Below are 27552 nucleotides of genomic sequence, written 5' to 3' on the forward strand. Positions count from 1 at the left end.
TCTACAAATCTTAAAGACAATGCTGAAAAGTCAAGTCGGTTTTTGTCATCAGAGCAGCCCTGTAAGCCGAAAAGCTTAGACGTTGCCTTGAATACTGCAGGAGTTGAAAGAATACGCTCGGAAAACTTTCGATTCGAGTTTTGAATGAAAAAAGCGTTAGTGATGGTGGAAATTTGTGTCCTCTGTGGTTGGTGATTCTCAAATCAGTTTGAAATAGTGTCGGAGACACCTTTCAGCTGCAATACAGTTGGCCGTAAGCTGTAGTGAGCTATACTTTTCTCGCTGCTGTGCCCTGAAACGGACTGGAACATTCGCATCGGAAACCAAGGTTATGTGTTTATTTTAACTGATTTTAAGAAGCGGTTTTTATGTTTCATTTTTGACATCAATCAGTGTGTCAACAATTATTTTGAGACTGAGAAAAGCTGAATTTTTCTCAGTAAACTAATCTCATAAACGTTTTGTTTATTGGGTTTGTTAAATTCGAGATAAAGCAATGGTTCTCGACTTACCAATTTTGTGCTTGGTTTAGTCTCGCTCAACTGCCGACTGAGACTGCTCGAGTATTTTTTCAGAGTCATTTTCTTAAAAAGAAACGGCTTTATCTTTCTTCTCCCTGCTAGACTATGCTTCTCGTACCTGTTCAATACCTCGACAAGACTATTTTTCGCACCTTGTCTTTTGCCCAGTCATGTAAAACAGTATCTAAATTCTCAAAACTTTCCGCCATTTTAAAACACAGAGGGAAAAACTTTGTAATGATGACGTCAATCGTGCGTCTGTCCTCTAATAGATCATAGGCGAGAACCAATCAAAATGCGAGAATAACTTGGGTTATTATGTGATTTAAACTCGAACGCCTGCATACCACTTTTATCCAGGTCCTTCTTGCGCTTTTCCTCTCGTTTCGCTCGCGCCAGGTGGAGTGCGCCCTCAGCCAAGGAGTACACATTAGTCTTGGGATCGCCAACTTCACGTCTTCTTCGACCACCTTGGGAGACTGGATCGGTTGCGTTGCCTAGAACCAGATGACAGCGAACGAATACAAATAGATCATCAGCAAATTAAAAACATGCCCACGACAAATTTAGCACTCTCTAATTAAATCTCAGACAAAATATCGTTCTCATCAAAATACCCCCCTCCTAAACCAAAATATGAGACCATCAACTTATACTAAAAGACTCTAGGGATTATAAGCTCCTTACTGTAAAATGTCTTTTGCGCTGAATGTCGTCCGCTTAAGGCTTGTGATGTATACTTAACAACTGTAGAACTTCACGTAGGGGCCAAACCACCCCCCTAATGTTTCATGAAGGCTATATTTGCTTGGTTTATATATTTCTGAACCAAGTTTGGCATATGAGCTTTCTTTGTTCTCCAGTTTATTTTAATTTGGAAGTTGTGACAAAATGTCAGATTATGACGTCATAATTGATGACGTCATCAAAACGTGTTATAATTTTTTGTAAAATCTTATGTAAAGATTATGTCATTGGAAAGGCCCTGACTTGAGGAGTAAAATGCCGGAAACCGTTTTTTGCTGTGATGATTATTTTTTGAGATATGGTAAGTTAAATATTTTTTTGTTGTTCCCCCCGGAATTTGGTTAACCATACTGTCCTTCTTAAGTCAATCTCTCCGGTTTATTTTTTTCAGTTTTATTCTAGGAAGGCTAATAATCTAGAAAAATAGAAAGCTTGATGTTGTCAAAAATCGTATGGTTTTAGAAATTTGATTTTCGGCTTTGTTACGATGGTATTAACAGTAAAAAACGGGTGACATCACAGGTTATGACGTAACAAAACTAGTTTTAACGCAATAACACTAGAGGGATAATTTTTAATCCGATTTTCTTCTTTATTTTTGCTTTAGTCATCTGGCACATCACATGTGCAACATAGCTGCATTTGCTGGAACAAAAATACAGCTCCAATTTGGGGATTTTTCTCAAGGGGGGGGACCCCATATTTTGCAGAGTTATTTTTCATATTTAAAAATGCCATATTTCATTTAACTCTTGTGATATGGACAAAATTGTTTCAGGTTTCAACTCCCTTTGATGTGCTTTTTCGAACACATTGTAAAAAATAAGCATATTAAAAACTTCAAAAGTGGCAAAAAACATGACGTCATCACTGTGACGTCACAACTTTGACATTTACCGACATTTTTCACGTAAATATAATTGGCAATAGGTCTCCTGCTCATCTGCCAAGTTTGGTGTAGAAAGAGTCAATACTTTTTAAGTGATGCGAAATAATGTGAAATACCCAAGAACTGAAGAAACATTTGGGGGGTGGTTTGGCCCCTACGTGTTGTCTTGTGCTTCTGCGAGCTTTGCCATGCAGCTTAGTTGATGTACCTAACATTTTTCAGATATAGCATAACTACAAAAACTGTAACCCCAAACTTCTACGTGATAATGATCTTCATTCTAGCTCGTTCCTAATATTATTAATAAATATGCCGATAATATCGTAATCAAAAAAACCTCTTGAAAAAACATACGACCAGGTTTTCTGGCATATCGTTCCATCACTGACTAAGCTTCACTGAAAAGATGGCACATGAAGGTCATTCATTTCCAAGGGGCGAACTAGTATATGTCTATCAGCTTTGAATTAAAAAAATCATATTAAAAATTTATAGAAAACGTTCACTGGCTATATAAAGTTAAAACTTTCAGAGCTTTCGGCTGTCAGACTACAGCCTTCGATGGATAAAAAGTGGAAAAGACAACAACTACAAATATACACAAAAATAAGTGGAACAATAAAAAACTTTTTTTTTAAGACATTCTTTTTATAGTTCCACCCATTTTTGTATATATTTGTAGTTGTTATCTTTTCCATTTTTCATCCATCGAAGGCTGTAGTCTGACAACCGAAAGCTCTGAAAGTTTTAACTTTATATAGCCAGTGACCGTTTTCTTTAAATTTTTAATATGTTTTGTCCTCGCTACGGTTCTTCTATTTTTAAAAAAATCATGTTTCACAGTTGTCAGTATTACCAAACCCTACACAATGACTTACCACGAACTAATAAATCACTAATCAGATGTACATTACGCAATTAAAACCCAGACGTAATTTTAGGTGTAAAACTAAGTTGGAACATTTAAAACGTTGCAAGTAATCAGATTATAATCATACCTAAACAACCATAAAGTTCCATCCTCAGTGAAATATGACCGTACCACGCTGTTGGCCTGAGTCTGATGTAGTGAGCTTGGATTGGCGGGTTTAAGTTGTGATAAACAATGCTGTCTCTGTCCTTATTTCCACTAAACACCTAATCATTAGCATCAACAGATCTACAGTAAAGCTTCTCATAACAGAAATAAAACTAAATTAGTTTAGCTGTAAAATGGTTGCCATGAATGCCTGCAGCAATTTAAAATTGTCAGATTGGTATGGTTTTACCTTTGGCGATCTCTGGCCTGGTTCTTTGTAATAGTGAAAGATCACTCCATCGTCACTGTATTGCAGCTGGTATTTGGTTACCCACTGACTGTGTCCATTTCTTCCTTGTGTAGCTATACCTGTTAATTTGGTGTAACTCCCAAGGGCCACCTGAATCCATTGATTGGCGTCATTAGAGCGAGCTGACCATGCCCCTTGTTTGCCTCCACCTGCCTTAAAGTGCAACCTTGCCTGGATTGCAGCGTGATTTGAATCCCACTCAGAAGAAGCGGTGATTTGAGCATCTTTGATGAGACGCGTTTCCATGCCTAGAGATCCTGTACATGGCGCTGCCGTGCACAACACAAAACAAAAGTAAACTATAAAAGAAATGAACAAACGAACAAACAAACAAACAAAACAAAAGGGTCAACACCAAACTACTGATCCTTTCAATCTCACAGCTCCTCAGCATGAATAGTGAGCTCTTCTAGTTAGTAGTCTGAGAAAAATAAAGCCTCTCCAGATTAAAAGACAGTTTTGAAAAAATATTTTTGCCTTTAATTTTGTTAGGCTACGCTCTAATGCTTGTAATGTTTAGTTGAGAACTGAAAAAATTGGCTTCTTCTTCCCCGACTGTTGCCATTCACTTTACTTGCATGTAACTAAAGGTGTTTTCAGATAAAACTTCACGTCCAAAACTAAACTCAAACCTCACCTCTTTCAAATATAAAACTCGTTTGGATCATGACCCCAACTCCAGCTCCCTATTTCTATTAATACTGCGTATATGCCGATACTTTGGAGGTTAGAAAAGCCTTTTAAACAAACATAAGACCACCTTTCAGTACTACCTAATACAAAACACGTCACTCTTAAGCAATCAGATATTATCTTAAGATGTTCCACTGCTCAGCTAAAAAAGTTGCAAGTAATCAGACTACAATCATACCTAAACAACCATACAGTTCCATCCTCAGTGAAATATGACTGGACCACGCTGTCGGCCTGAGTCTGATGTAGTGAGCTTGGATTGGCGGGTTTAAGTTGTGGTAAACAATGCTGTCTCTGTCCTTATTTCCACTAAACACCTAATCATTAGCATCAACAGATCTACAGTAAAGCTTCTCATAACAGAAATAAAACTAAATTAGTTTAGCTGTAAAATGATTGCCATGAATGCCTGCAGTGATTTAAAATTGTCAGATTGGTATGCTTTTACCTTTGACGATCTCTGGCCTGGTTCTTTGTAATAGTGAAAGATCACTCCATTGTCACTGTATTGCAGCTGGTATTTGGTTACCCACTGGCTTTGTCCATTTCTTCCTTGTGTAGCTATACCTGTTAATTCGGTGTAACTCCCAAGGGCCACCTGAATCCATTGATTGGCGTCATTAGAGCGAGCTGACCATGCCCCTTGTTTGCCTCCACCTGCCTTAAAGTGCAACCTTGCCTGGATTGCAGCGTGATTTGAATCCCACTCAGAAGAAGCGGTGATTTGAGCATCTTTGATGAGACGCGTTTCCATGCCTAGAGATGCTGTACATGGCGCTGCGGTGCAAAACACAAAACATAAATAAACCATTAAAGAAAAACAAACAAACAAACGAACAAAACATAAGAGTCACCATTGAATTACTGATCCTTTCAAGCTCGCATCTTCTCAACAAGAATACTGAGCTCTTTTAGTTGGCAGTGTAAGAAAACTAAAGCTTCTCCAGATTAAAAGACTGTTTCAAAAATAATTGTTTTGCTTTTGATTTTGTTAGGCTATGCTCTAATGCTTATAATCTTTAGTTGAGAACTGCAAAATTTGGCTTCTTTTTCCCCGACCGGTCCCATACACTTTACTCAAACCTAAACTCAAACCTCACCTCTTTGAAACATAAAACTTGTCTGGATGATGATCCAACTCCAGTTCCTTATTTTTATTAACAGTAAGTATATGCCGATACTTTGGAGGTTAGAAAACACTTTTAAACAAACATAAGACCAGCTTTCAGTACTAGCAAATACAAAACACGTAACTCTTAAGCAATCAGATATTATCTTAAGATGTTCCACTCAGCTGAAAAAGTTGCAAGTAATCAGACTACAATCATACCTAAACAACCATACAGTTCCATCCTCAGTGAAATATGACCGTACCACGCTGTCGGCCTGAGTCTGATGTAGCTTGCTTGGATTGGCGGGTTTAAGTTGTGGTAAACAATGCTGTCTCTGTCCTTATTCCCACTAAACACCTAATCATTAGCATCAACAGATCTACAGTAAAGCTTCTCATAACAGAAATAAAACTAAATTAGGTTAGCTGTAAAATGGTTGCATGAATACGTGCAGCGATTTAAAATTGTCAGATTGGTATGGTTTTACCTTTGGCGATCTCTGGCCTGGTTCTTTGTAATAGTGAAAGATCATTCCATCTTCACTGTATTGCAGCTGGTATTTGGTTACCCACTGACTGTGTCCATTTTTTCCTTGTGTAGCTATACCTGTTAATTCGGTGTAACTCCCAAGGGCCACCTGAATCCATTGATTGGCGTCATTAGAGCGAGCTGACCATGCCCCTTGTTTGCCTCCACCTGCCTTAAAGTGCAACCTTGCCTGGATTGCAGCGTGATTTGAATCCCACTCAGAAGAGGCGGTAATTTGAGCGTCTTTGATGAGACGCGTTTCCATGCCTAGAGATGCTGTACATGGCACTGCGGTGCACAACACAAAACATAAGTAAACCATGAAAGAAAAAAAACAAACAAACAAACAAAGAAAAAAAAGGAGTCAACATCGAATTACTGATCTTTTCAATCTCACAGCTCCTTACCAGGAATACTGAGCTCTTCTAGTTAGCAGTCTAAGAGAAATAAAGCCTCTCCAGATGAAAAGACTGTTCTAAAAATATTTTTTTTGGCTTTGATTCTGTGTAGCTATGCTCTAATACTTGTAATGTTTAGTTAAGAACTGCAAAATTTGGCTTCTTCTTCCCCGACTTTTCCCTTGCACTTTACTTGTATGTAACTTAAGGGGTTTTCAGAAAAAACTTCACGTGCAAAACTAAACTCAAACCTCACTTCTTTGAAACATAAAACTTGTTTGGATCATGAACCCAACTCCAGTTGCCTATTTATATTAATAGTACGGATGCCGATAATTTGGAGGTTAGAAAACACTTTTAAACAAAGTTGCAAGTACTCAGACTACAATCATACCTAAACAACCATACAGTTCCATCCTCAGTGAAATATGACTGGACCACGCTGTTGGCCTGAGTCTGATGTAGTGAGCTTGGATTGGCGGGTTTAAGTTGTGGTAAACAATGCTGTCTCTGTCCTTATTTCCACTAAACACCTAATCATTAGCATCAACAGATCTACAGTAAAGCTCCTCATAACAGAAATAAACCCCAATTAGTTTAGCTGTAAAATAGTTGCCATGGAGGCGTGCAGTGATTTAAAATTGTCAGATTGGTATGCTTTTACCTTTGGCGATCTCTGGCCTGGTTCTTTGTAATAGTGAAAAAGCACTCCATCTTCACTGTATTGCAGCTGGTATTTGGTTACCCACTGACTGTGTCCATTTCTTCCTTGTGTAGCTATACCTGTTAATTTGGTGTATCTCCCAAGGGCCACCTGAATCCATTGATTGGCGTCATTAGAGCGAGCTGACCATGCCCCTTGTTTGCCTCCACCTGCCTTAAAGTGCAACCTTGCCTGGATTGCAGCGTGATTTGAATCCCACTCAGAAGAGGCGGTAATTTGAGCGTCTTTGATGAGACGCGATTCCATGCCTAGAGATGCCGTACATAGCGCTGCCGTGCAAAACACAAAACATAAGTAAACCATCAATGTAAAAAACAAACAAACAAACAAACTAAACAAAATAGTTAACATTGAATTACTGGTCCTTTCAATCTCATAGCTGTTTACCAGGAATACTGAGCATTTCTAGGTAGCAGTTTAAGAAAAATAAAGCCTCTCCAGATTAAAAGACTGTTTTAGAAATAATTTTTGTGGCTTTGATTCTGTTAGGCTATGCCTTAATGTTTGTAATGTTTAGTTGAGAACTGCAAAATTTGGCTTTTTCTTCCCCGACTGTTGCCATGCATTTTACTTGTATGTAACTAAAGGGGTTTTCAGATAAAACTTCTTGTCCACGACTAAACTCAAACCTCACCTCTTTGAAACATAAAACTTGTTTGGATCATGATCCCAACTCCAGTTCCCTATTTTTATTAATAGTACGTATCTGCCAATAACTTAGAGGTTAGCAAAGTCTTTTAAACAAACATAAGACCACCTTTCAATACTAGCATATACAAAACACGTCACTCTGAAGCAATCAGATGTTATCTTAAGGTGTTCCAGTGATCAGCTGAAAACAAAGCAAGTAATCAGAACACAACATACCTAAACAACCATACAGTTCCATCCTCAGTGAAATATGAGCGTACCACGCTGTCGGCCTGAGTCTGATGTAGCTTGCTTGGATTGGCGGGTTTAAGTTGTGGTAGACAATGCTGTCTCTGTCCTTATTTCCACTAAACACCTAATCATTAGCATCAACAGATCTACAGTAAAGCTTCTCATAACAGAAATAAAACTAAGTTAGTTTAGTTGTAAAATGGTTGCCATAGAGGCGTGCAGTGATTTAAAATTGTCAGATTGGTATGGTTTTACCTTTGGCGATCTCTGGCCTGGTTCTTTGTAATAGTGAAAGATCATTCCATCGTCACTGTATTGCAGCTGGTATTTGGTTACCCACTGACTGTGTCCATTTCTTCCTTGTGTAGCTATACCTGTTAATTTGGTGTAACTCCCAAGGGCCACCTGAATCCATTGATTGGCGTCATTAGAGCGAGCTGACCATGCCCCTTGTTTGCCTCCACCTGCCTTAAAGTGCAACCTTGCCTGGATTGCAGCGTGATTTGAATCCCACTCAGAAGAAGCGGTGATTTGAGCATCTTTGATGAGACGCGATTCCATGCCTAGAGATGCTGTACATAGCGCTGCCGTGCAAAACACAAAACATAAGTAAACCATCAATGTAAAAAACAAACAAACTAACAAACTAACTAAACAAAATAGTTAACATCGAATTACTGATTTTTTCAACCTCACAGCTCTTTACCAAGAATAGCCAGCTCTTCTAGTTAGCAGTCTCAGAAAAATAAAGCCTTTCCAGATTAAAAGACTGTTTTAAAAATAATATTTTTCTGTTGATTTTGTTAGGCTATGCCGTAATGCTTGTAATGTTTAGTTGAGAACTGCAAAATTTGGCTTCTTCTTTCCCGACTGTTGCCATGCACTTTACTTGTATGTAACTAAAGGGGTTTTTAGATAAAACTTCACGTCCCAAACTAAACTCAAACCTCACCTCTTTGAAACATAAAACTTGTTTGGATCATGATCCCAACTCTAGTTCCCTATTTTTATTTATAGTACGTATATACCGATAATTTAGAGGTTAAAAACGCATTTTAAACAAATATAAGACCACCTTTCAATACTAGCATATACCAAACACGTTACTCTGAAGGAATCAGATGTTATCTTAAGGTGTTCCACTCAGCTGAAAAAGTTGCAAGTAATCAGAATACAACATACCTAAACAACCATACAGTTCCATCCTCAGTGAAATATGAGCGTACCACGCTGTCGGCCTGAGTCTGATGTAGCTTGCTTGGATTGGCGGGTTTAAGTTGTGGTAGACAATGCTGTCTCTGTCCTTATTTCCACTAAACACCTAATCATTAGCATCAACAGATCTACAGTAAAGCTTCTCATAACAGAAATAAAACTAAGTTAGTTTAGTTGTAAAATGGTTGCCATAGAGGCGTGCAGTGATTTAAAATTGTCAGATTGGTATGGTTTTACCTTTGGCGATCTCTGGCCTGGTTCTTTGTAATAGTGAAAGATCATTCCATCGTCACTGTATTGCAGCTGGTATTTGGTTACCCACTGACTGTGTCCATTTCTTCCTTGTGTAGCTATACCTGTTAATTTGGTGTAACTCCCAAGGGCCACCTGAATCCATTGATTGGCGTCATTAGAGCGAGCTGACCATGCCCCTTGTTTGCCTCCACCTGCCTTAAAGTGCAACCTTGCCTGGATTGCAGCGTGATTTGAATCCCACTCAGAAGAAGCGGTGATTTGAGCATCTTTGATGAGACGCGATTCCATGCCTAGAGATGCTGTACATGGTGCTGCGGTGCAAAACACAAAACATAAGTAAACTATTAAAGAAAAACAAACAAACAAGCAAACAAAACAAAAGAGTCAACATCGAATTACTGATCCTTTCGACCTCACAGCTTCTCAACAAGAATACTAAGCTCTTTTAGTTGGCAGTGTAAGAAAACTAAAGCCTCTCCAGATTAAAAGACTGTTTCAAAAATAATTTTTTTGCTTTTGATTTTGTTAGGTTATGCTCTAATGCTTTTAATGTTTAGCTTAGAACTGCAAGATTTGGCTTCTTTTCCCCCGACTTTTCCCATGCACTTTACTTGTATGTAACTAAAGGGGTTTTCAGATAAAACTTCACATCCGAAACTAAACTCAAACCTCACCTCTTTGAAACATAAAACTCGTTTGGAACATGAACCCAACACTGGTTCCCTATTTCTATTAATAGTACGTATATGCCGATAATTTGGAGGTTAGAAAAGCCTTTTAAACAAACATAAGACCAGCTTTCAGTACTAGCAAATACAAAACACGTCATTCTTAAGCAATCAGATATTATCTTAAGATGTTCCACTCGGCTGAAAAAATTGCAATAGTCAGACTACAATCATACCTAAACAACCATACAGTTCCATCCTCAGTGAAATATGAGCGTACCACGCTGTCGGCCTGAGTCTGATGTAGCTTGCTTGGATTGGCGGGTTTAAGTTGTGGTAGACAATGCTGTCTCTGTCCTTATTTCCACTAAACACCTAATCATTAGCATCAACAGATATGTAGTTAAGCTCCTCATAATAGAAATAAAACTAAGTTAACTTAGCTGTAAAATGGTTGCCATGAATGCGTGCAGCGATTTGAAATTGTCAGATTGGTATGCTTTTACCTTTGACGATCTCTGGCCTGGTTCTTTGTAATAGTGAAAGATCACTCCATCGTCACTGTATTGCAGCTGGTATTTGGTTACCCATTGACTGTGTCCATTTCTTCCTTGTGTAGCTATACCTGTTAATTTGGTGTAACTCCCAAGGGCCACCTGAATCCATTGATTGGCGTCATTAGAGCGAGCTGACCATGCCCCTTGTTTGCCTCCACCTGCCTTAAAGTGCAACCTTGCCTGGATTGCAGCGTGATTTGAATCCCACTCAGAAGAAGCGGTGATTTGAGCATCTTTGATGAGACGCGATTCCATGCCTAGAGATGCTGTACATAGCGCTGCCGTGCAAAACACAAAACATAAGTAAACCATCAATGTAAAAAACAAACAAACTAACAAACTAACTAAACAAAATAGTTAACATCGAATTACTGATTTTTTCAACCTCACAGCTCTTTACCAAGAATAGCCAGCTCTTCTAGTTAGCAGTCTCAGAAAAATAAAGCCTTTCCAGATTAAAAGACTGTTTTAAAAATAATATTTTTCTGTTGATTTTGTTAGGCTATGCCGTAATGCTTGTAATGTTTAGTTGAGAACTGCAAAATTTGGCTTCTTCTTTCCCGACTGTTGCCATGCACTTTACTTGTATGTAACTAAAGGGGTTTTTAGATAAAACTTCACGTCCCAAACTAAACTCAAACCTCACCTCTTTGAAACATAAAACTTGTTTGGATCATGATCCCAACTCTAGTTCCCTATTTTTATTTATAGTACGTATATACCGATAATTTAGAGGTTAAAAACGCATTTTAAACAAATATAAGACCACCTTTCAATACTAGCATATACCAAACACGTTACTCTGAAGGAATCAGATGTTATCTTAAGGTGTTCCACTCAGCTGAAAAAGTTGCAAGTAATCAGAATACAACATACCTAAACAACCATACAATTCCATCCTCAGTGAAATATGAGCGTACCACGCTGTCGGCCTGAGTCTGATGTAGTTTGCTTGGATTGGCGGGTTTAAGTTGTGGTAGACAATGCTGTCTCTGTCCTTATTCCCACTAAACACCTAATCATTAGCATCAACAGATCTACAGTAAACCTTCTCATAACAGAAATAAAACTAAATTAGTTTAGGTGTAAAATGGTTGCATGAATACGTGCAGCGATTTAAAATTGTCAGATTGGTATGGTTTTACCTTTGGCGATCTCTGGCCTGGTTCTTTGTAATAGTGAAAATGCACTCCATCGTCACTGTATTGCAGCTGGTATTTGGTTACCCACTGACTGTGTCCATTTCTTCCTTGTGTAGCTATACCTGTTAATTTGGTGTAACTCCCAAGGGCCACCTGAATCCATTGATTGGCGTCATTAGAGCGAGCTGACCATGCCCCTTGTTTGCCTCCACCTGCCTTAAAGTGCAACCTTGCCTGGATTGCAGCGTGATTTGAATCCCACTCAGAAGAAGCGGTGATTTGAGCAGCTTTTATGTGACGGGTTTCCATGCCAAGAGATGCTGTACATTCTTAACGGAAGGAAAGTATTGAGATATGCTTTAAGTGCATCATTGTTTAGAGGATCATTATATTATATGGATTACAAGAATAAAAAGAAGGTACCCTTTATTCTTGCTTTCCGCTTTGTCCTTCGTGGTTTCTTTTTTTTTTTGCCATGTGTATTACTATGTTAACTTTTGACTACTTTTGTTAGTTCTTAGCGTATCAGGAATGTGGGGTCCTGTCTTCTCTTTTCAATTTCGTGACTCCCAAATCGATCGTCACGTGGCATACTCCAAATGGCACAATGGTATCAGTTGTGCGTGCATTTACGTAAACTTAATAGTTATTAGCAGTCAGAAAAATTGAACAAGTCGTTTAATAATCAGTAATATATCTAGCAGAAACTTTTTAACGTCAACGCAACAATTACCTTGTTACATACTCAACTGACAACCAAAAAGAAGCTAGAGACTTCGAACTTATTATTTCTCCAGTTAACCTTTGATGAAGGCTGCCTTTGCTCTGCCAATAATTGAATCTTTAAATATTTGTCAGCAGAGAAATTTTGACCTAGCATTTTCTGTCTCTTAAAAAGCATAATTTATCCTGTGATCTAAATCACTGTTCAGTTAACGAAAGAAATTTGTGGCTTTTTCTTCGACCGATAACAAGTGGCGACCGCGAGGTGGCGCTCGTGATGTTAAAAACTCTCAAAACTGACCAAAAGGAACGGATTACAGCCAGCAAAAACTATTACAAGTTCCTGAATTTCATTTTAGATGGCAGATTTCTTGATAATTTTACTGGTAGATACGAAATTTGACGCTAATTTTTAATTAAGCTCCGCTATGTAAAATAACTAAAAATATTTGCTTTGAAATTTTAAAGTGGAAATAGTCTCTAAACTCTCCGCGTGGACGAATATTTATATTGCCTGGTTTAGGCATAATGATTCAACAAGATAGCTAAAGTTTTCAATGCTTTCTTTCCTTCATTTGAAAACAATATCCTTGTTTGGCGGAGTTACTCACCTTGTGAATCAGTTTGCAAGACCAAAACTGAAAATCCCACGAGGAATACAAACGCCCAGTGGAAAGGCTCCATGCCAGAAAAAATATCTGGATTATCCCTTCAGCAACTAACTTCTGATGATAATGTGAACTCGGGTAAGGAACTGAAATGCGATGAAAGACCTGTAGTGTGAAAATGACTTTGATCGTGGTGTTTACGTGTCTAATGTCACATTAATATATGCAGCGTACAGGTCTGTTTTTCGAGCTAGATTATTCAAACATTTCAGAAACATTACACTGAAGTATAGCCTGCGTTGCAGCCAGACGTGTCATAAAATCCTCGATATAGTCCGTCTGCGAAAGCTTGTTCTGATATCCCGCATGGGTTCACGGATCTGTGTATCCATTTCTGATTGGCAAGTTTCTTACGCGCCTTGCGATTGGTCACATTCTTGCGAAATATATCACGCAATGCTAAGAATGGTAGATGAGGTAGATGAGTTGAAAGAAAGTTTATGCTTTTGTGAAGACGATATTCAGATTTGAAGAAGAATGCCTACGACATCAAAGATAATTGTTCTTCGATCACCGACGAACTCGCAAACAGATTCTGTATTTAGAAACCTACAGCAGAAGAGAGAACTTAAAATTTGTAAGCATCCCAGAAAAGATTACTTCAAATGACAACATCTCTGACGCCCGTGAAGGATCAAGCGAGGACACAGCGGCAGTTATTTACAAGTTTATGGCAGACGAGCTATCGATGACGGAACCACAGAAGAGAATTGAGTTTCAACGCATTCATCGTCTTGGAAAACCTAACAGGAAGAGCCCACGTCCAATTTTGGCCAGATTTCTTCGCTGTTCTGACCGTCAGGACGTTTTGGAGCTGGCGCGAAGTAAGTTAAAGGGTACAAACTATGCTGTGTATGAAGACATTCCTAAGGAGTTATACGATTTGTGTAAGGCCCAAATGTCTAAATTTAAGGAGGCGAAGCGAAGAGGTTTAAAAGCGATTTTCAGCAAAGCTCAGCCCGACCGTCTATGTATTAGTGGCAAATATATCCCAGAAAACTATCCATTTTTCTGACTTTTCACTTTGTTGTTGTCTTTATTTGAATAGCTATTCCTGTAAAGTGCTTTCCATAATTATGCAAGAGCTGCTTTTTATTTTTACTTAACAATGATATAGGCAGGTATTTTTCAATAGCTGTTAGTGCTGCGGGGCGTGCATGACGCCTGGAGAGGGTGGCGCCCTTACAACTTGTCTTGGGGCAGTGGGTATGTATATCGCTGTACGTTGTTGTGTGTTTTGTTTCGTGTGTGTGCATGAAGTTTTCGGAATTTCAGAATTTCAATGAACGTGTCAAGTTTTTCCATTAATTATCTTGTATTGTTCGCTAGGCTTCACTTTCAATTGTTGTACGATCTTATTTATAACACTTTCACCTGAAAATGGCTAATTTTAATTTAAGCTGTTGTCCTTAAATGTTCGAGGGATTCGTGACTTTCATAAACATAAAACAATTTTTACATGGATTAAGAAACAAAAGGTTGAATCGCTTTTCTACAAGAAACCTACAGTTCCCAAGAGATTGAAAATCAATTTAAGCTGCAATGGCGTGGTAAAATGTTGTTTGCCCACGGCACATATCATAGTAAAGGTGTTCTCATTCTTTTCCATGAAAACCTCCAAATTGATATCAAGCACGTACTGGGGGATAGCGAGGGCCGATATATCTTTGTGGAAGCACTCGTTCAAGATGCACCTTTCATTCTCGTAAATTTATATGCACCGACGAACAATCAGGAGCAATGTGTTTTCTTTGACGGTGTTGCTAATACTCTAGAAAATTTGGGTCTGGACCATAACTGCCAAATCATTATTGGTGGCGACTTTAACAGCCATCTCGACCCCAGTCTTGATAATTTAGGAGGAAGAATCGAGTCCAAGCCATCTGTTAAAAAAAATCAATGAGATAATGACAGCAAATGACCTCATCGACATTTGGAGAATTCGTAATCCTGAAAAACAGCAATTTACTTGGAAGGAAGGAAAGGAAGGCCTAAAGAAGAATAGGTAAAAGAGAGGAAGGAAGGACTAGTCCACATTCAGGGGGATTAGAAATGCTTTTTCTGAAACCGAGACAATCTTTTGCAGTACAGACACTTGCCCGATGCAGACTATTTATTCAAGAAAATTATCAATCTGAAAAGCAAGTACTTGTCTTGTCGCACCTGACGAAACAATAATGAATTTTAATTTTTGACATTAGGTGTTGAAGATTTAACGCTTCAGTGTCTGCATAAATAACTAGTTATTATTTCGGCCCTCTTGCCTCTTGAGATCACTTCCTCAATTAATTCTTGGGCTTTTACTTGAAGTAAAACACACTCAAACACCGTTCCTTTGTAACTTTATTTTTAGTTCCTGTGAAATAAGGCCATAGAGGTAGTTTATCATTATATGTTTGCTAATCTGCTTTTGAATGCCTTTTACAACACGACTCAATGCCAACGCGATACAGAAACATTCATTCTTCTCGCAGCTTTGCTCCTCGTTCTGGCGCCACGAAAGCCCATCGAAACACCCTAACGAAACCGCCAGCTAGCTACTCACAAATGCACAGCAGATCATGATGACATGAAAAACACTATAATCATACTAATTCAGTTCTATACATCTGTCGGGAGATGCTGGCTTAAACAGTCTGGTCTGTGACGGGTTCCGATCACAGCGTTCCCATGTCATATAAAATTCTTCAAAAGTTGTCGCATAAAAACGAAATTAACTAGACGCTCTATAAATGTCAAAACATTGAGATTTTATAGTATGTCCAAGCTCGAAAATTTCTTCGACTACAAAGCCAAAATAATACTTGAAATCGCTTGACATTTCTAAACAATGATCTATTATTCTAAGTAATGAGTTATTTCGTGGAAATTCTATAATAATTTCTGACTGATCGTGTAGCTAGTTTTCTGAATACACTTCCCAGCTGCCGGGTATCCAGACACAATGGAAAGTTATTATTGTGTTCAATACGCTTAACTTGCGGTACGAAGCCTGAGTAAACGCTCTTTTATAGTCCACAATGAAAATATTTGTTCAGAAATGCCAAGCGACTCTAAATAATGTTTTGTTTTGTAATGGAGGAATTCTCCTAGCCATAGTACAAAAATATTGACTCACGGGCAAGGATTGCTCAAAAAACTAAATACCCAAAAATTCACAGATAATCAATTTCCACAAAAATGATTGATATTATTTGACACCCTCTGGGAGTATTTGAGTATTTTGATCTTTGGTCAAACTGAGCAAGCGATTTTGTTCAATGATTTGGGTTTGCAAGTTGTCCGAACTCTGTGTGACTCACGGGCACGGTTTTTCAAAAAAAAAAAAACACTATATATACCCGGCAGTCAGAGATGATTTCCGTTTTTCCACCGAAGTATCCATTCAAACCTGCTGAAAATGCTCGATCGCTGTGTAGCAATACATTTCCTCGGCATGGAACCATATTAAACGTGACGAAAGTCGGCTACGGGCTGCGTGACATAATGTTGATACCATGTATCAAGACCTACTGAGTGACGGCGGATCTACGTAGAATTGAATGAGTTATTCCGTAAAAGTTTTATAATAATTTCACTGCCAGGAGTCTAGCTTTTTGAAAACACTTCCCGGCCGCCGGGTAAAAACAAATAAAAGAATCAGGACGCTTTTTAAAGTGCACCTAACCCCAAAATTTTTTTTCGCTAGAACGAATCTACTTATTATTTGAAATAGTTCTGCGAAAAAATTTTTGAATTCCGTTAAATCCTCGATTTTCTGTGCCACGACGAAATCTCGAAAATAGCTCCAAAACACCGCCATTTTGTTTCACGACCGAGTTTGAGGAGAATGGGTCCAGCGGCTGTTGTGACGTCTACCCAGGAAGATTGGATATCTCATTTCCTCTCATTTCCTTCAGGATGGTGCAATACACATTCGAAAAGTGCGCAGAAAACGCCTTCCAGAGGTGCTATCGGCTGTTGCAGCAATATTCCAGATTTAAAGAAAGATATACTGTACAATTTACTGACGATGATCGGCTAATGGTGCAATAAAGACGTAAACGATGGTTGATTTTGTCGAACCGAAACAAGCGAACTGAATCTGTGAGAACCACTGAAGAACTCTCACTGGAATTTGTTCCGCAGACTTTCGAACGCTATTTTCATAAATTTTCTGCTTAAAGCTAACCAGAAATTTGTAGAAATACTACCTACAACCTATATCTTCCAATCCCGCAATATTTATAACATAACCGGCAAAGTTGTGTGATCCGGTCATGATCAAGAAGCGTTATACTGATATGTAAATAGATCGCAACTGTACGCCGCTAACCAACACTTATTTCTCTTTCGATTTAGATGAAAGTCGAAGATTAATCCTCTAGAATTACGTGATAACAAAATTGTTAGACTCACAGAGTTTTTCGAAGGTTTGGAAATCAGCAGTGCGCCAAAGATTCTGTGCAATAGCGTCGAAAATATGACCGCGTAACATTATCTGCGGACCGCTCAGGGAACACATCCTTTTCGCTTATCCGACGAATTTCACTGCAAACTTTGAGAACAATTTACATTGGTTATTTGGAGTTACGACTTAAAACGTGTGACAATGTGAAATCGGTAACTGTATGAAATGTTTCCTTCCGCCTTGCTTCCCGCAGCTTCAAAAATACAGGTCCAAACAATACGATTTTCAATCGATCGAAGCCAATGTTTTGGAGGTCATCAAGTCTCGAAAACTGCAACACGTACGTCGTTCTTATAAACATGAAGCATTCAACTGAAAGTAAAACACAAACTGGATTTAACAGAACCTTGACAAAATACATTCTCGGTAAGGACAAATGTAAACGGGCTATAAACACGCGTGGGAATCTTATGTTTAGTTGACGAAATTACCATCCAAAGCAGTCCTTGAGTTTTCTTTCCTGCTTTTCGTTTGCCTGCTCCTCCACTTCGTATCTAGCTTTCCATTCCTAATACACAAGCAGCTCGTCCGCAAAGACGTCTTCCCCGTCGTCGCTTGAAATATTGTAAATTGCTCTCAAAGCTCTCAGCAGTGAGTTCACAGTTGTCGAACGTGCTCGATCGAAGTTTATTTCGGAGCCTTCCGAATCGAAACTTAACTCTGACTCCAGTGACGAAAAAGAAATGATTCTGAGACAAAACTTGGACGTTTTAGTCCCAAAATACATCGGAACGATTACTTTTGCGTTCTATTTTCTCGAGCAAATACAGAGAGTTGACTGAGGCGCTATTGTGTTTGGTTCCTGGGTAGACGTCATCAGGTACCGCCGCCCCAGACTCCCTAAAATGCGGTCGTGAAACACTTAATCGCGACTTTGAAAGGGCACAGAAAATCGAGGATTCAACCAAATTCAAAAATTTCTTCGGCCAAATGCTTCAAATAAAGTCTAGATTTGTTTTAGCGAAAAAAAAATTTTGGGGTTAGGTGCACTTTAACACAAAGAGTTACGTTCAGATATTTACTATTCAAGTTGCTTCGTTGAGTATCCACTTTATCCAATTGCAGGATGTTTGCCTCATCTTCCTGCTTACGACGATTCTTTGATTTCTCAACATCCCGGCGAGTTGTTCGTCTCAGCATCATAATTTGTCTTTTTCCCTGTGTTTTCGTAGTTAGAACTCGTAAATGGCTCCTTTGTTATATTGGGAGAACGAGCATGAACTTGCTTATACGACAAGCTTTCAAGCAATATAATTCGTGGGCCAACCCGTTCCGAAAACGAACGACATCTTCTTCAAGTCTTTCCCAAACTTTCCTCACAAAACACAGCATTCTGTACATCACATTGTTGATCACGAAGTGCGAGAGCTGTCGCATTGTCATCCCCAGTTTCTACGCACTCGCCAGGAACGCCTTGGACTATGACCCCCCATTTGCTGACCACATACAACAACGACGACGAACGGATTGCATTTTTTGACTCCTTCGGGAGTCCGAGTAATAAAATAGTGCGATATAACTCACTCCAGGAAGTACACATGCGCAAGCCATAACCACACAAACACTTTTTCATTGCATGAAATGCAATTCATTGCTTTATTGATCTTATTTTAAACAGCAGCAAGCTACCAACACCACACCTGACTATTACAGTTAAAATATCTAATTATCACATCAGTCGCTGGCATGAAATTTTCGTCTGCCTGATTTGTTCCCATCTGGAATTGGAAACAAACATGTTCTTAACCAATGTTTGACCCTTCTGCTACAATATTTCTCTTTGCCATACGAACCGATCAATATGTAGACAAGGTTCAAAACCATGTCGACTTATCTTAAATTTACTTTTGGCTACATGTAAACAAACATTATTAACTCTATATCTAGGAAGACATTAAGGTGTTACTCAAATACTCCTTTGACAACTGCATGATAACACATGCATGACAGCAAGGTATATCATGGCCAGTACCTTCCATGCATTCTTCCGTTACCGATCTCTGATCCAACGAACAGAGCAAAAAGTAATGCAATTAGATTTTGGCCTCTGTCAGAATCCTACAAGACGGAACCATAATAGGTCTGGGGCCTGTCGGCAACGACTAATAAGTGATGTAAAATCCGGTTGTAAATTAAAGGATGCAGAGTCTTTGTAATGGTAAATACTCTAACAACACCTTATTGGTTCCTTTCAAATTGGTCTCCATTTCTGTTTCCCTTCGGGTATTAATAGCTAGTTATGATATCTGTTTCTACACCTTTCCAAAATACGTAAAAAGCAGAGCACCCTTAATTAAATCATTTTTTTGACAATCCGGTAAGCTGTAAGGATTATGAGTAAACTCGAAAGCTATAAAAGAAAACGTTTAGTTTTCAACACCACTCAGAATCTACACATTAAGGATGAACTCAAACTTGAGATATCACTGACATTTAGTTAAAAAAGAAAAAAAATGACGACCTTTTCACTGCAATGGTCAAAGAGGGTCTTAATCAAAACGAAAAGAAAGATTTTGTTCGAAGAATTTCTTTAAAGAAAATGGCCAAACCATGCTAAGTTCTTGCTAAATTTCATTTACCTCCGAGTAATGGTTTTATTATACAGCTAACTTTTAAATTTGCCACCCTTAATTCTTCAAACAAAGGAAATGCAGCGTTGCCTGACACGCTTAAGGCCTTCATCCAGAGATGGCTGTATACGTAGGGTGTAGCTGTCAAGCAGGTAAATGATTCTCGTTGTTGCAAAAAGTTTTATTCGTACTAGCGACTAAAAACCAGTGATAACGAGCAATGCATATCTCAAGTTCGAGTTGCCTTAAAATATCTCAAGTCCAGTTCTGTTGAAGTCAAAGAGCATGTCTCTACTCCTTTTCACCGCTGACAAGCATGGTATAGCCAGCGGGCTTGTCACGTGACTTCTTGTATATCATCGCCGCTGTACCCACTAAGCAAACAACGCACATAACAAACAGAGCCATCAGGAAGATAGGACTGGAACCTAAGTGGAAGGAGAGCGAAAAAAAAAGAGAAGACATCATATGTCTGATTCCCAACAACAAATGTTAATTCAGGCTTCTAATTATGAGTCAAAGCAAGGAATTAAATCGCAAAGCGAGGAAAGATCTAGGCACCAAGACCAAGTAATAGCGTAATTTACCATGCTCTTAAGTTTAAAGATTTAATTAGACTATTTATGTTATCATAGAGTTTTAGAATTTCACATTTAGTCTACATACCACTTATATCCAGGTTATTCAAGCGCCTTTCCTCTCGTTTCTTTCGTGCCAAATGGAGTGGGCCCTGAGCCAAATAGTACGCACCAGACATGTGATCACTCACTTCACGTCTTCCTCGGCCACTTGATGGACAATTCTTCGTGCACTTCGAGTCTCGGTCGGTTCCGTTGCATACAATCACGTGACAGTGAACGAACACAAATGGATGGTCAGCAATGAAGTTGAAGGCTTCCAGGCTAAACCGCTGTGCACTGACTAAAGGTGCAGCATGGTACTTCACAGTGTTGTCGATTGGGCATCTGAAAAATGTAAAATCTTAAATTAGTCGCCACACAGCACCACCGTCGTATGTTAAACCACATTTTAAGTAACAGAAAGATGCCGAGAAAGAACAAAAGACTCTGCTCATACCCTTTCGTTATAAACTCGTACTTCAAGGAATTCTGCTGGTCCTGAGTAGGCGTGGCATAGCATCGATCCGCCATGATTGACAGCTGCTTGTCACCTGATGTCACTGATACCTCAAAGAACAGAAGTTTACGCAGCACTACAGCAACAGGGAAATCATCCTTCGTGTAAGGACTCACGAATCTCTTGTCAGGAAACATATTCAGAGAAAGTGTAAAATTCCCGTTGCCTTCATCACTGAACACAAGTTTCCTGTTACTTGGCTTCCAACCAACCGATGATACAACGCCATACTTGGAATAAAAACAGCTGAACTGTATTTCTATTTCACGCACGCGTGTTATGACATCCTCAGCAGCCACAGGGATTTCCAAGACTGTGTTGGAGTAAACAATAGCTGTAGGTGTTTGCCTGCGTGTTGTGTTACAACCAGTCAGCGGTGTGGTTAGAGAGAAGTCAGCGCTTGTTTCTTTAGCTTTGCATGTGGTGTCCAGGAGTCGAAGGTGTTCACGGTCAATACCACGGAGGAGGGACTTGTGAATGATGATTGTCAGGTTGTCCCTGTTGCACTGAACATCAACACCTGGAGCTGAAATGATAGAAAACAAGTTACACACTGCTTGGGCTTTAAAGAAACGAACATATATAGTACTACCTGTGAACTCATGTCAATTAGGGACTTAAAATTGCAGAAATTTCAGCACGGCATGCGTTGACGTGTAACTGTAGTTTAATTGATACTTACCATGACATGTCATGTTATCCAATGCTAAGCTCAGTTCCAAGTCTGGACATTCACATTTGTATCCTCCTGCAGTATTAACACACCTATCACTGCAGCCGCCATTTGACACAGAGCACTCGTCAGTATCTGAAAAAAAAAAAAAAAAAAAAACATGCAAAATTCACTATTCCCAAGGGACCAGTCATTAAGTGTTAAATGTCTGTCGTTGATCCATCATCGAGACTGAAAGCGTTGTTCTAAGATAGTTCTCCTGTCTATAAGTGAAATCCATAAAGGGCGATTTTTTCATATGCAGTAGGATTTACTTGAAGGCAATACTATTAAGGGAGCAGCATTGTCATACTTGCGACTTCAGCCGCCATTTGACACACTCGTCAGTATCTGAAAGAAAGGCTCGTTGTGTAATTCTACAATAAAGTTTCTGATCTGGTTTCTAATGACTAGATATGATTAACTTCTCGATGGTGTTACATGGGCAGCCCAGAGGAAAAGAATGATGTAAGAGAGATGTATACGTACTCAGTAGAGCTTACCGCTGCATGAGAGGGACTTAGCACTGTCCGTCCACTGACCAGTTGCCCCACATTGCTTATAAGATGGACCTTGTAGCTGGTATCCCTGTGGGCAGGAAAACGAGCACTTCGCGCTGATTTTCATCTGTGACGTCACGCAATTGTTAGGTGATGTTTTGACAAGGCGACCGACTGTGAGAGCTGGACAATCTGCTACTGTATAGAAATTAACAAAAACCATTATTGTTAACCAATCGCCAGTAAATTTAAGAAATATCTATACTCTAGTTAAAATACTCATGGTGAGACCAAACTCGCACGATATGTCGCCTTGTTATAACGAATTACACATGCACTTTTTGTTGATGTCAAGTTGAAAACATCAGGCAGACTTTGTCACTGTTCTGTTGTCGCGTTTTCGAAAAAATCGATTCAAAGCCAATAACAATTTGCTCTACCTTCAACAATTAACTTCATGTATTCATCCCATTGCATTTTTGTGTTCGAGAAAGTTGCCGTGACACTGTTTTGACCAAAAGTGCGGACAATTTCCCCGTATAGGTTTCTTTAATGTTTCCCCCAGATCTCATCCAGATTGGTTAAAGACTGATTAATTTTTTCGTCAAGATAAAGAGATAAGTAACTCAAATAAATCATTACTTATCATATTGACACAAATGATTTACTGGAAAAGACATCACTCGTAAAATTTATGCGAAACGACATCCGGGACCGGAATGCCGTATTCTTCAGATCCATATACATTGAAGAGGTCATTTACCGCTTCTTCACTGCCCTAACATAATCTCTAAAAACTACGCTTATGAAACAACCTAAAATTGATAGCATAGAAAAGTTCTATATTGCTGGACGAACCTATCTACACTTTACTAGAACTGCTTAAGCAACAGCATTTTTTTTTTTACCGACTTGGGTCCTGTCTTTTATGGCTTGTATTTGTTTCTGGGTCAAGGCAACATTGTAGACCTGCATTTGGGCGATCCTTCCTTTGAAGTACCTGCGATCGCCAATTCTTACTCCCATTCTCACACTGTCCTGCGTGCCTAGTTGGAGATTGGCGCCAATATTCAACGTTTGAACCACTTTTCCATCCACCCACAATTTTGCATGGCCACTAGCTTGATCATAGGACGCGCCCACAAATTTCCATCCATCCTTTGGTTTTAGATGAGTGTGATGCAAGGCTTGGGTAGACGAGTAGTCTCGTTTGGTGAAGCGAACAAAAAGTTGACCACTCACCACCCACAAATGCACTCCCCAGTTTCCGCCTTTCCAATAGTTGAAAAGAGGGCCATCTTGACCACCTGGGTACAACCAGCAGAGCATTGTGATGGAGTTTTTTACATCTAGTCCACCACCGTTCGGAAACTCGATGTAGCTGTTAACAGTTCCAGAGAATTCATAAGAGCCATTAGGTTTTCCATCTGGTCCCGGGGCGGTGTGAACACCACTGGCGACGTCCTTTCCGACCCGGTTTTTGATTTCCTTCGTACCATGAGCGCCATCGAGAGGATACAAAGCAACGGGATCTGGAACTTAATCAGGAAAGCAGAAATTAACCTCTTTGCTTACAAAACATTGAAAAACATTGGTCAATTTTGTTTTAGATTGGAGGAATAACACGGTTGATCTTAAATAACAGCTCATATCATTGCTTCGTACTGATTTCTCCTTATTGTGCCCAAATTCGAAATGAGCTAATCAGAAGTCGTTTCTACTTTGCTAATATTGTGCGATATCGAGTCACTGATCTAATATGGCTACGATATCACAGTCACTTAACTAAATTTAAATATCGTAAAATATCTAATCGTCCTTATTTTGTAATGCTGCGGTGACATATCAGGGAGTTGTGTGGTCTCAGTGTGAGTATTTTGGCAAGAAGTGCTCAAACCAAAATAGTCGTGGTAAGACCAAACAAGTCTGATATGAGGTCATTGACCTCTTTCTCACTGCCCCAATATAACGTCTTACAAATACGCTTTTCAAGCAACCTAAAATTGATAGCATAGAGAAGCTCTATATCGCTGGACGAACCTATCTACACTTTACTGGAACTGCTTAAGTAACAGCATTTTTTTTTTTTACCGACTTGGGTCCTGTCTTTTATGGCTTGTATTTGTTTCTGGGTCAAGGCAACATTGTAGACCTGCATTTGGGCGATCCTTCCTTTGAAGTACCTGCGATCGCCAATTCTCACTCCCATTCTCACACTGTCCTGCGTGCCTAGTTGGAGATTGGCGCCAATATTCAACGTTTGAACCACTTTTCCATCCACCCACAATTTTGCATGGCCACTAGCTTGATCATAGGACGCGCCCACAAATTTCCATCCATCCTCTGGTTTTAGATGAGTGTGATGCAAAGCTTGGGTAGACGAGTAGTCTCGTTTGGTGAAGCGAACAAAAAGTTGACCACTCACCACCCACAAATGCACTCCCCAGTTTCCGCCTTTCCAATAGTTGAAAAGAGGGCCATCTTGACCACCTGGGAACAACCAGCAGAGCATTGTGATGGAGTTTTTTACATCTAGTCCACCACCGTTCGGAAACTCGATGTAGCTGTTAACAGTTCCAGAGAATTCATAAGAGCCATTAGGTTTTCCATCTGGTCCCGGGGCGGTGTGAACACCACTGGCGACGCCCTTTCCGACCCGGTTTTTGATTTCCTTGGTACCATGAGCGCCATCGAGAGGATACAAAGCAACGGGATCTGGAACTTAATCAGGAAAGCAGAAATTAACCTCTTTGCTTACAAAACATTGAAAAACATTGGTCAATTTTGTTTTAGATTGGAGGAATAACACGGTTGATCTTAAATAACAGCTCATATCATTGCTTCGTACTGATTTCTCCTTATCGTGCCCAAATTCGAAATGAGCTAATCAGAAGCCGTTTCTACTTTGCTAATATTGTGCGATATCGAGTCACTGATCTAATATGGCTACGATATCATAGTCACTTAACCAAATTTAAATACCGTAAAATATCTAATCGTCCTCATTTTGTAATGCTGCGGTGACATATCAGGGAATTGTTTGGTCTCAGTGTGAGAATTTTGGCGAGATGTACTCAAACCAAAATAGTCGTGGTAAGACCAAACAAGCCTGTTAGGGGGTGATTGACCTCTTTCTCACTGCCCTAAGATAATGTCTTACAAATACGCTTTTCAAGCAACCTAAAATTGATAGCATAGAGAAGCTCTATATCGCTGGACGAACCTATCTACACTTTACTGGAACTGCTTAAGTAACAGCATTTTTTTTTTTTACCGACTTGGGTCCTGTCTTTTATGGCTTGTATTTGTTTCTGGGTCAAGGCAACATTGTAGACCTGCATTTGGGCGATCCTTCCTTTGAAGTACCTGCGATCGCCAATTCTCACTCCCATTCTCACACTGTCCTGCGTGCCTAGTTGGAGATTGGCGCCAATATTCAACGTTTGAACCACTTTTCCATCCACCCACAATTTTGCATGGCCACTAGCTTGATCATAGGACGCGCCCACAAATTTCCATCCATCCTCTGGTTTTAGATGAGTGTGATGCAAGGCTTGGGTAGACGAGTAGTCTCGTTTGGTGAAGCGAACAAAAAGTTGACCACTCACCACCCACAAATGCACTCCCCAGTTTCCGCCTTTCCAATAGTTGAAAAGAGGGCCATCTTGACCACCTGGGAACAACCAGCAGAGCATTGTGATGGAGTTTTTTACATCTAGTCCACCACCGTTCGGAAACTCGATGTAGCTGTTAACAGTTCCAGAGAATTCATAAGAGCCATTAGGTTTTCCATCTGGTCCGGGGGCGGTGTGAACACCACTGGCAACGCCCTTTCCGACCCGGTTTTTGATTTCCTTGGTACCATGAGCGCCATCGAGAGGATACAAAGCAACGGGATCTGGAACTTAATCAGGAAAGCAGAAATTAACCGTCTTACAAAACAGTGAAAAACATTAGTCAATTTTGCTTTAGATTGGAGGAATAACACGGTTGATCTCAAATAACAGCTCATATCATTGCTTCGGACTGATTTCTCCTTATCGTGCCCAAATTCGAAATGAACTAATCAGAAGCCGTTTCTACTTTCCTAATATTGTGCGATATCAAGTCACTGATCTAATATGGCTACGATATCATAGTCACTTAACCAAATTTAAATATCGTAAAATATCTAATCGTCCTTATTTTGTGATGCTGCGGTGACATATCAGGGAATTGTTTGGTCTCAGTGTGAGTATTTTGGCGAGAAGTGCTCAAACCAAAATAGTCGCGGTAAGACCAAACAAGCCTGATAGGAGGTCATTGACCTCTTTCTTACTGCCCTAACATAATGTCTTACAAAAACGTTTTTGAAACAACCTAAAATTGATAGCCTAGAAAAGCTCTATATTGCTGGACGAACCTATCTACACCTTACTGGAACTGCTTAAGCAACAGCATTTTTTTTTTTTTTACCGACTTGGGTCCTGTCTTTTATGGCTTGTATTTGTTTCTGGGTCAAGGCAACATCGTAGACCTGCATTTGGGCGATCCTTCCTTTGAAGTACCTGCGATGGGATCTGGAACTTAATCAGGAAAGCAGAAATTAACCGCCTTACAAAACAATGAAAAACATTAGTCAATTTTGCTTTAGATTGGAGGAATAACACTGTTGATCTCAAATAACAGCTCATATCATTGCTTCGGACTGATTTCTCCTTATCGTGCCCGAATTCGAAATGAGCTAATCAGAAGCCGTTTCTACTTTCCTAATATTGTACGATATCAAGTCACTGATCTAATATGGCTACGATATCACAGTCACTTCACCAAATTTAAATACCGTAAAATATGTAATCGTCCTTATTTTGTGATGCTGCGGTGACATATCAGGGAATTGTTTGGTCTCAGTGTGAGTATTTTGGTGGGAAGTGCTCAAACCAAAATAGTCGCGGTCAGACCAAACAAGCCTGATAGGAGGTCATTGACCTCTTTCTCACTGCCCTAACATAATGTCTTACAAATACGCTTTTGAAGCAACCTAAAATTAATAGCATAGAAAAGCTCTATATTGCTGGACGAACCTATCTACACTTTACTGGAACTGCTTAAGCAACAGCATTTTTTTTTTACCGACCTGGGTCCTGTCTTTTA

At 39.4% G+C, this 27552-nt stretch overlaps 2 protein-coding genes and 1 pseudogene across 2 annotated transcripts in view; 1 reads left to right on the top strand and 2 right to left on the bottom strand.

Annotated features, from left to right (window-relative positions):
* LOC110053644 (uncharacterized) overlaps positions 1–27552 on the bottom strand; it is a 294177-nt gene that overhangs the window by 1589 nt on the left and 265036 nt on the right. The window contains exons 12-26 of the mRNA XM_089285965.1: positions 10467–10795; positions 10197–10335; positions 9275–9603; positions 9005–9143; positions 8078–8406; positions 7808–7946; positions 6881–7209; positions 6611–6749; positions 5778–6106; positions 5509–5647; positions 4627–4955; positions 4357–4495; positions 3426–3754; positions 3156–3294; positions 869–1018 (exon numbers count right to left, since the gene is read on the bottom strand). Of these exons, the coding sequence (XP_089142091.1) occupies positions 869–1018; positions 3156–3294; positions 3426–3754; positions 4357–4495; positions 4627–4955; positions 5509–5647; positions 5778–6106; positions 6611–6749; positions 6881–7209; positions 7808–7946; positions 8078–8406; positions 9005–9143; positions 9275–9603; positions 10197–10335; positions 10467–10795 (3426 nt within the window). The remainder of the gene's footprint in view (positions 1–868; positions 1019–3155; positions 3295–3425; positions 3755–4356; positions 4496–4626; positions 4956–5508; positions 5648–5777; positions 6107–6610; positions 6750–6880; positions 7210–7807; positions 7947–8077; positions 8407–9004; positions 9144–9274; positions 9604–10196; positions 10336–10466; positions 10796–27552) is intronic.
* LOC149115913 (uncharacterized) lies at positions 13456–15379 on the top strand (annotated as a pseudogene).
* On the bottom strand, positions 19066–27197 carry LOC110053645 (uncharacterized). The gene is made up of 9 exons (XM_089286012.1): positions 26875–27197; positions 25694–26323; positions 24511–25140; positions 23328–23957; positions 22423–22617; positions 21890–22015; positions 21148–21733; positions 20737–21035; positions 19066–20498 (listed from the first exon to the last, which is right to left on the bottom strand). The coding sequence occupies exons 1-9, from the start codon at positions 26939–26941 to the stop codon at positions 20362–20364; spliced, it is 3300 nt and encodes a 1099-aa protein (XP_089142138.1). The 5' UTR covers positions 26942–27197; the 3' UTR covers positions 19066–20361.

This window comes from Orbicella faveolata, unplaced genomic scaffold (assembly GCF_042242905.1).
Source record: "Orbicella faveolata isolate gen_17 unplaced genomic scaffold, um_ofav_v1 contig_13, whole genome shotgun sequence".
Taxonomy (NCBI): domain Eukaryota; kingdom Metazoa; phylum Cnidaria; class Anthozoa; order Scleractinia; family Merulinidae; genus Orbicella; species Orbicella faveolata.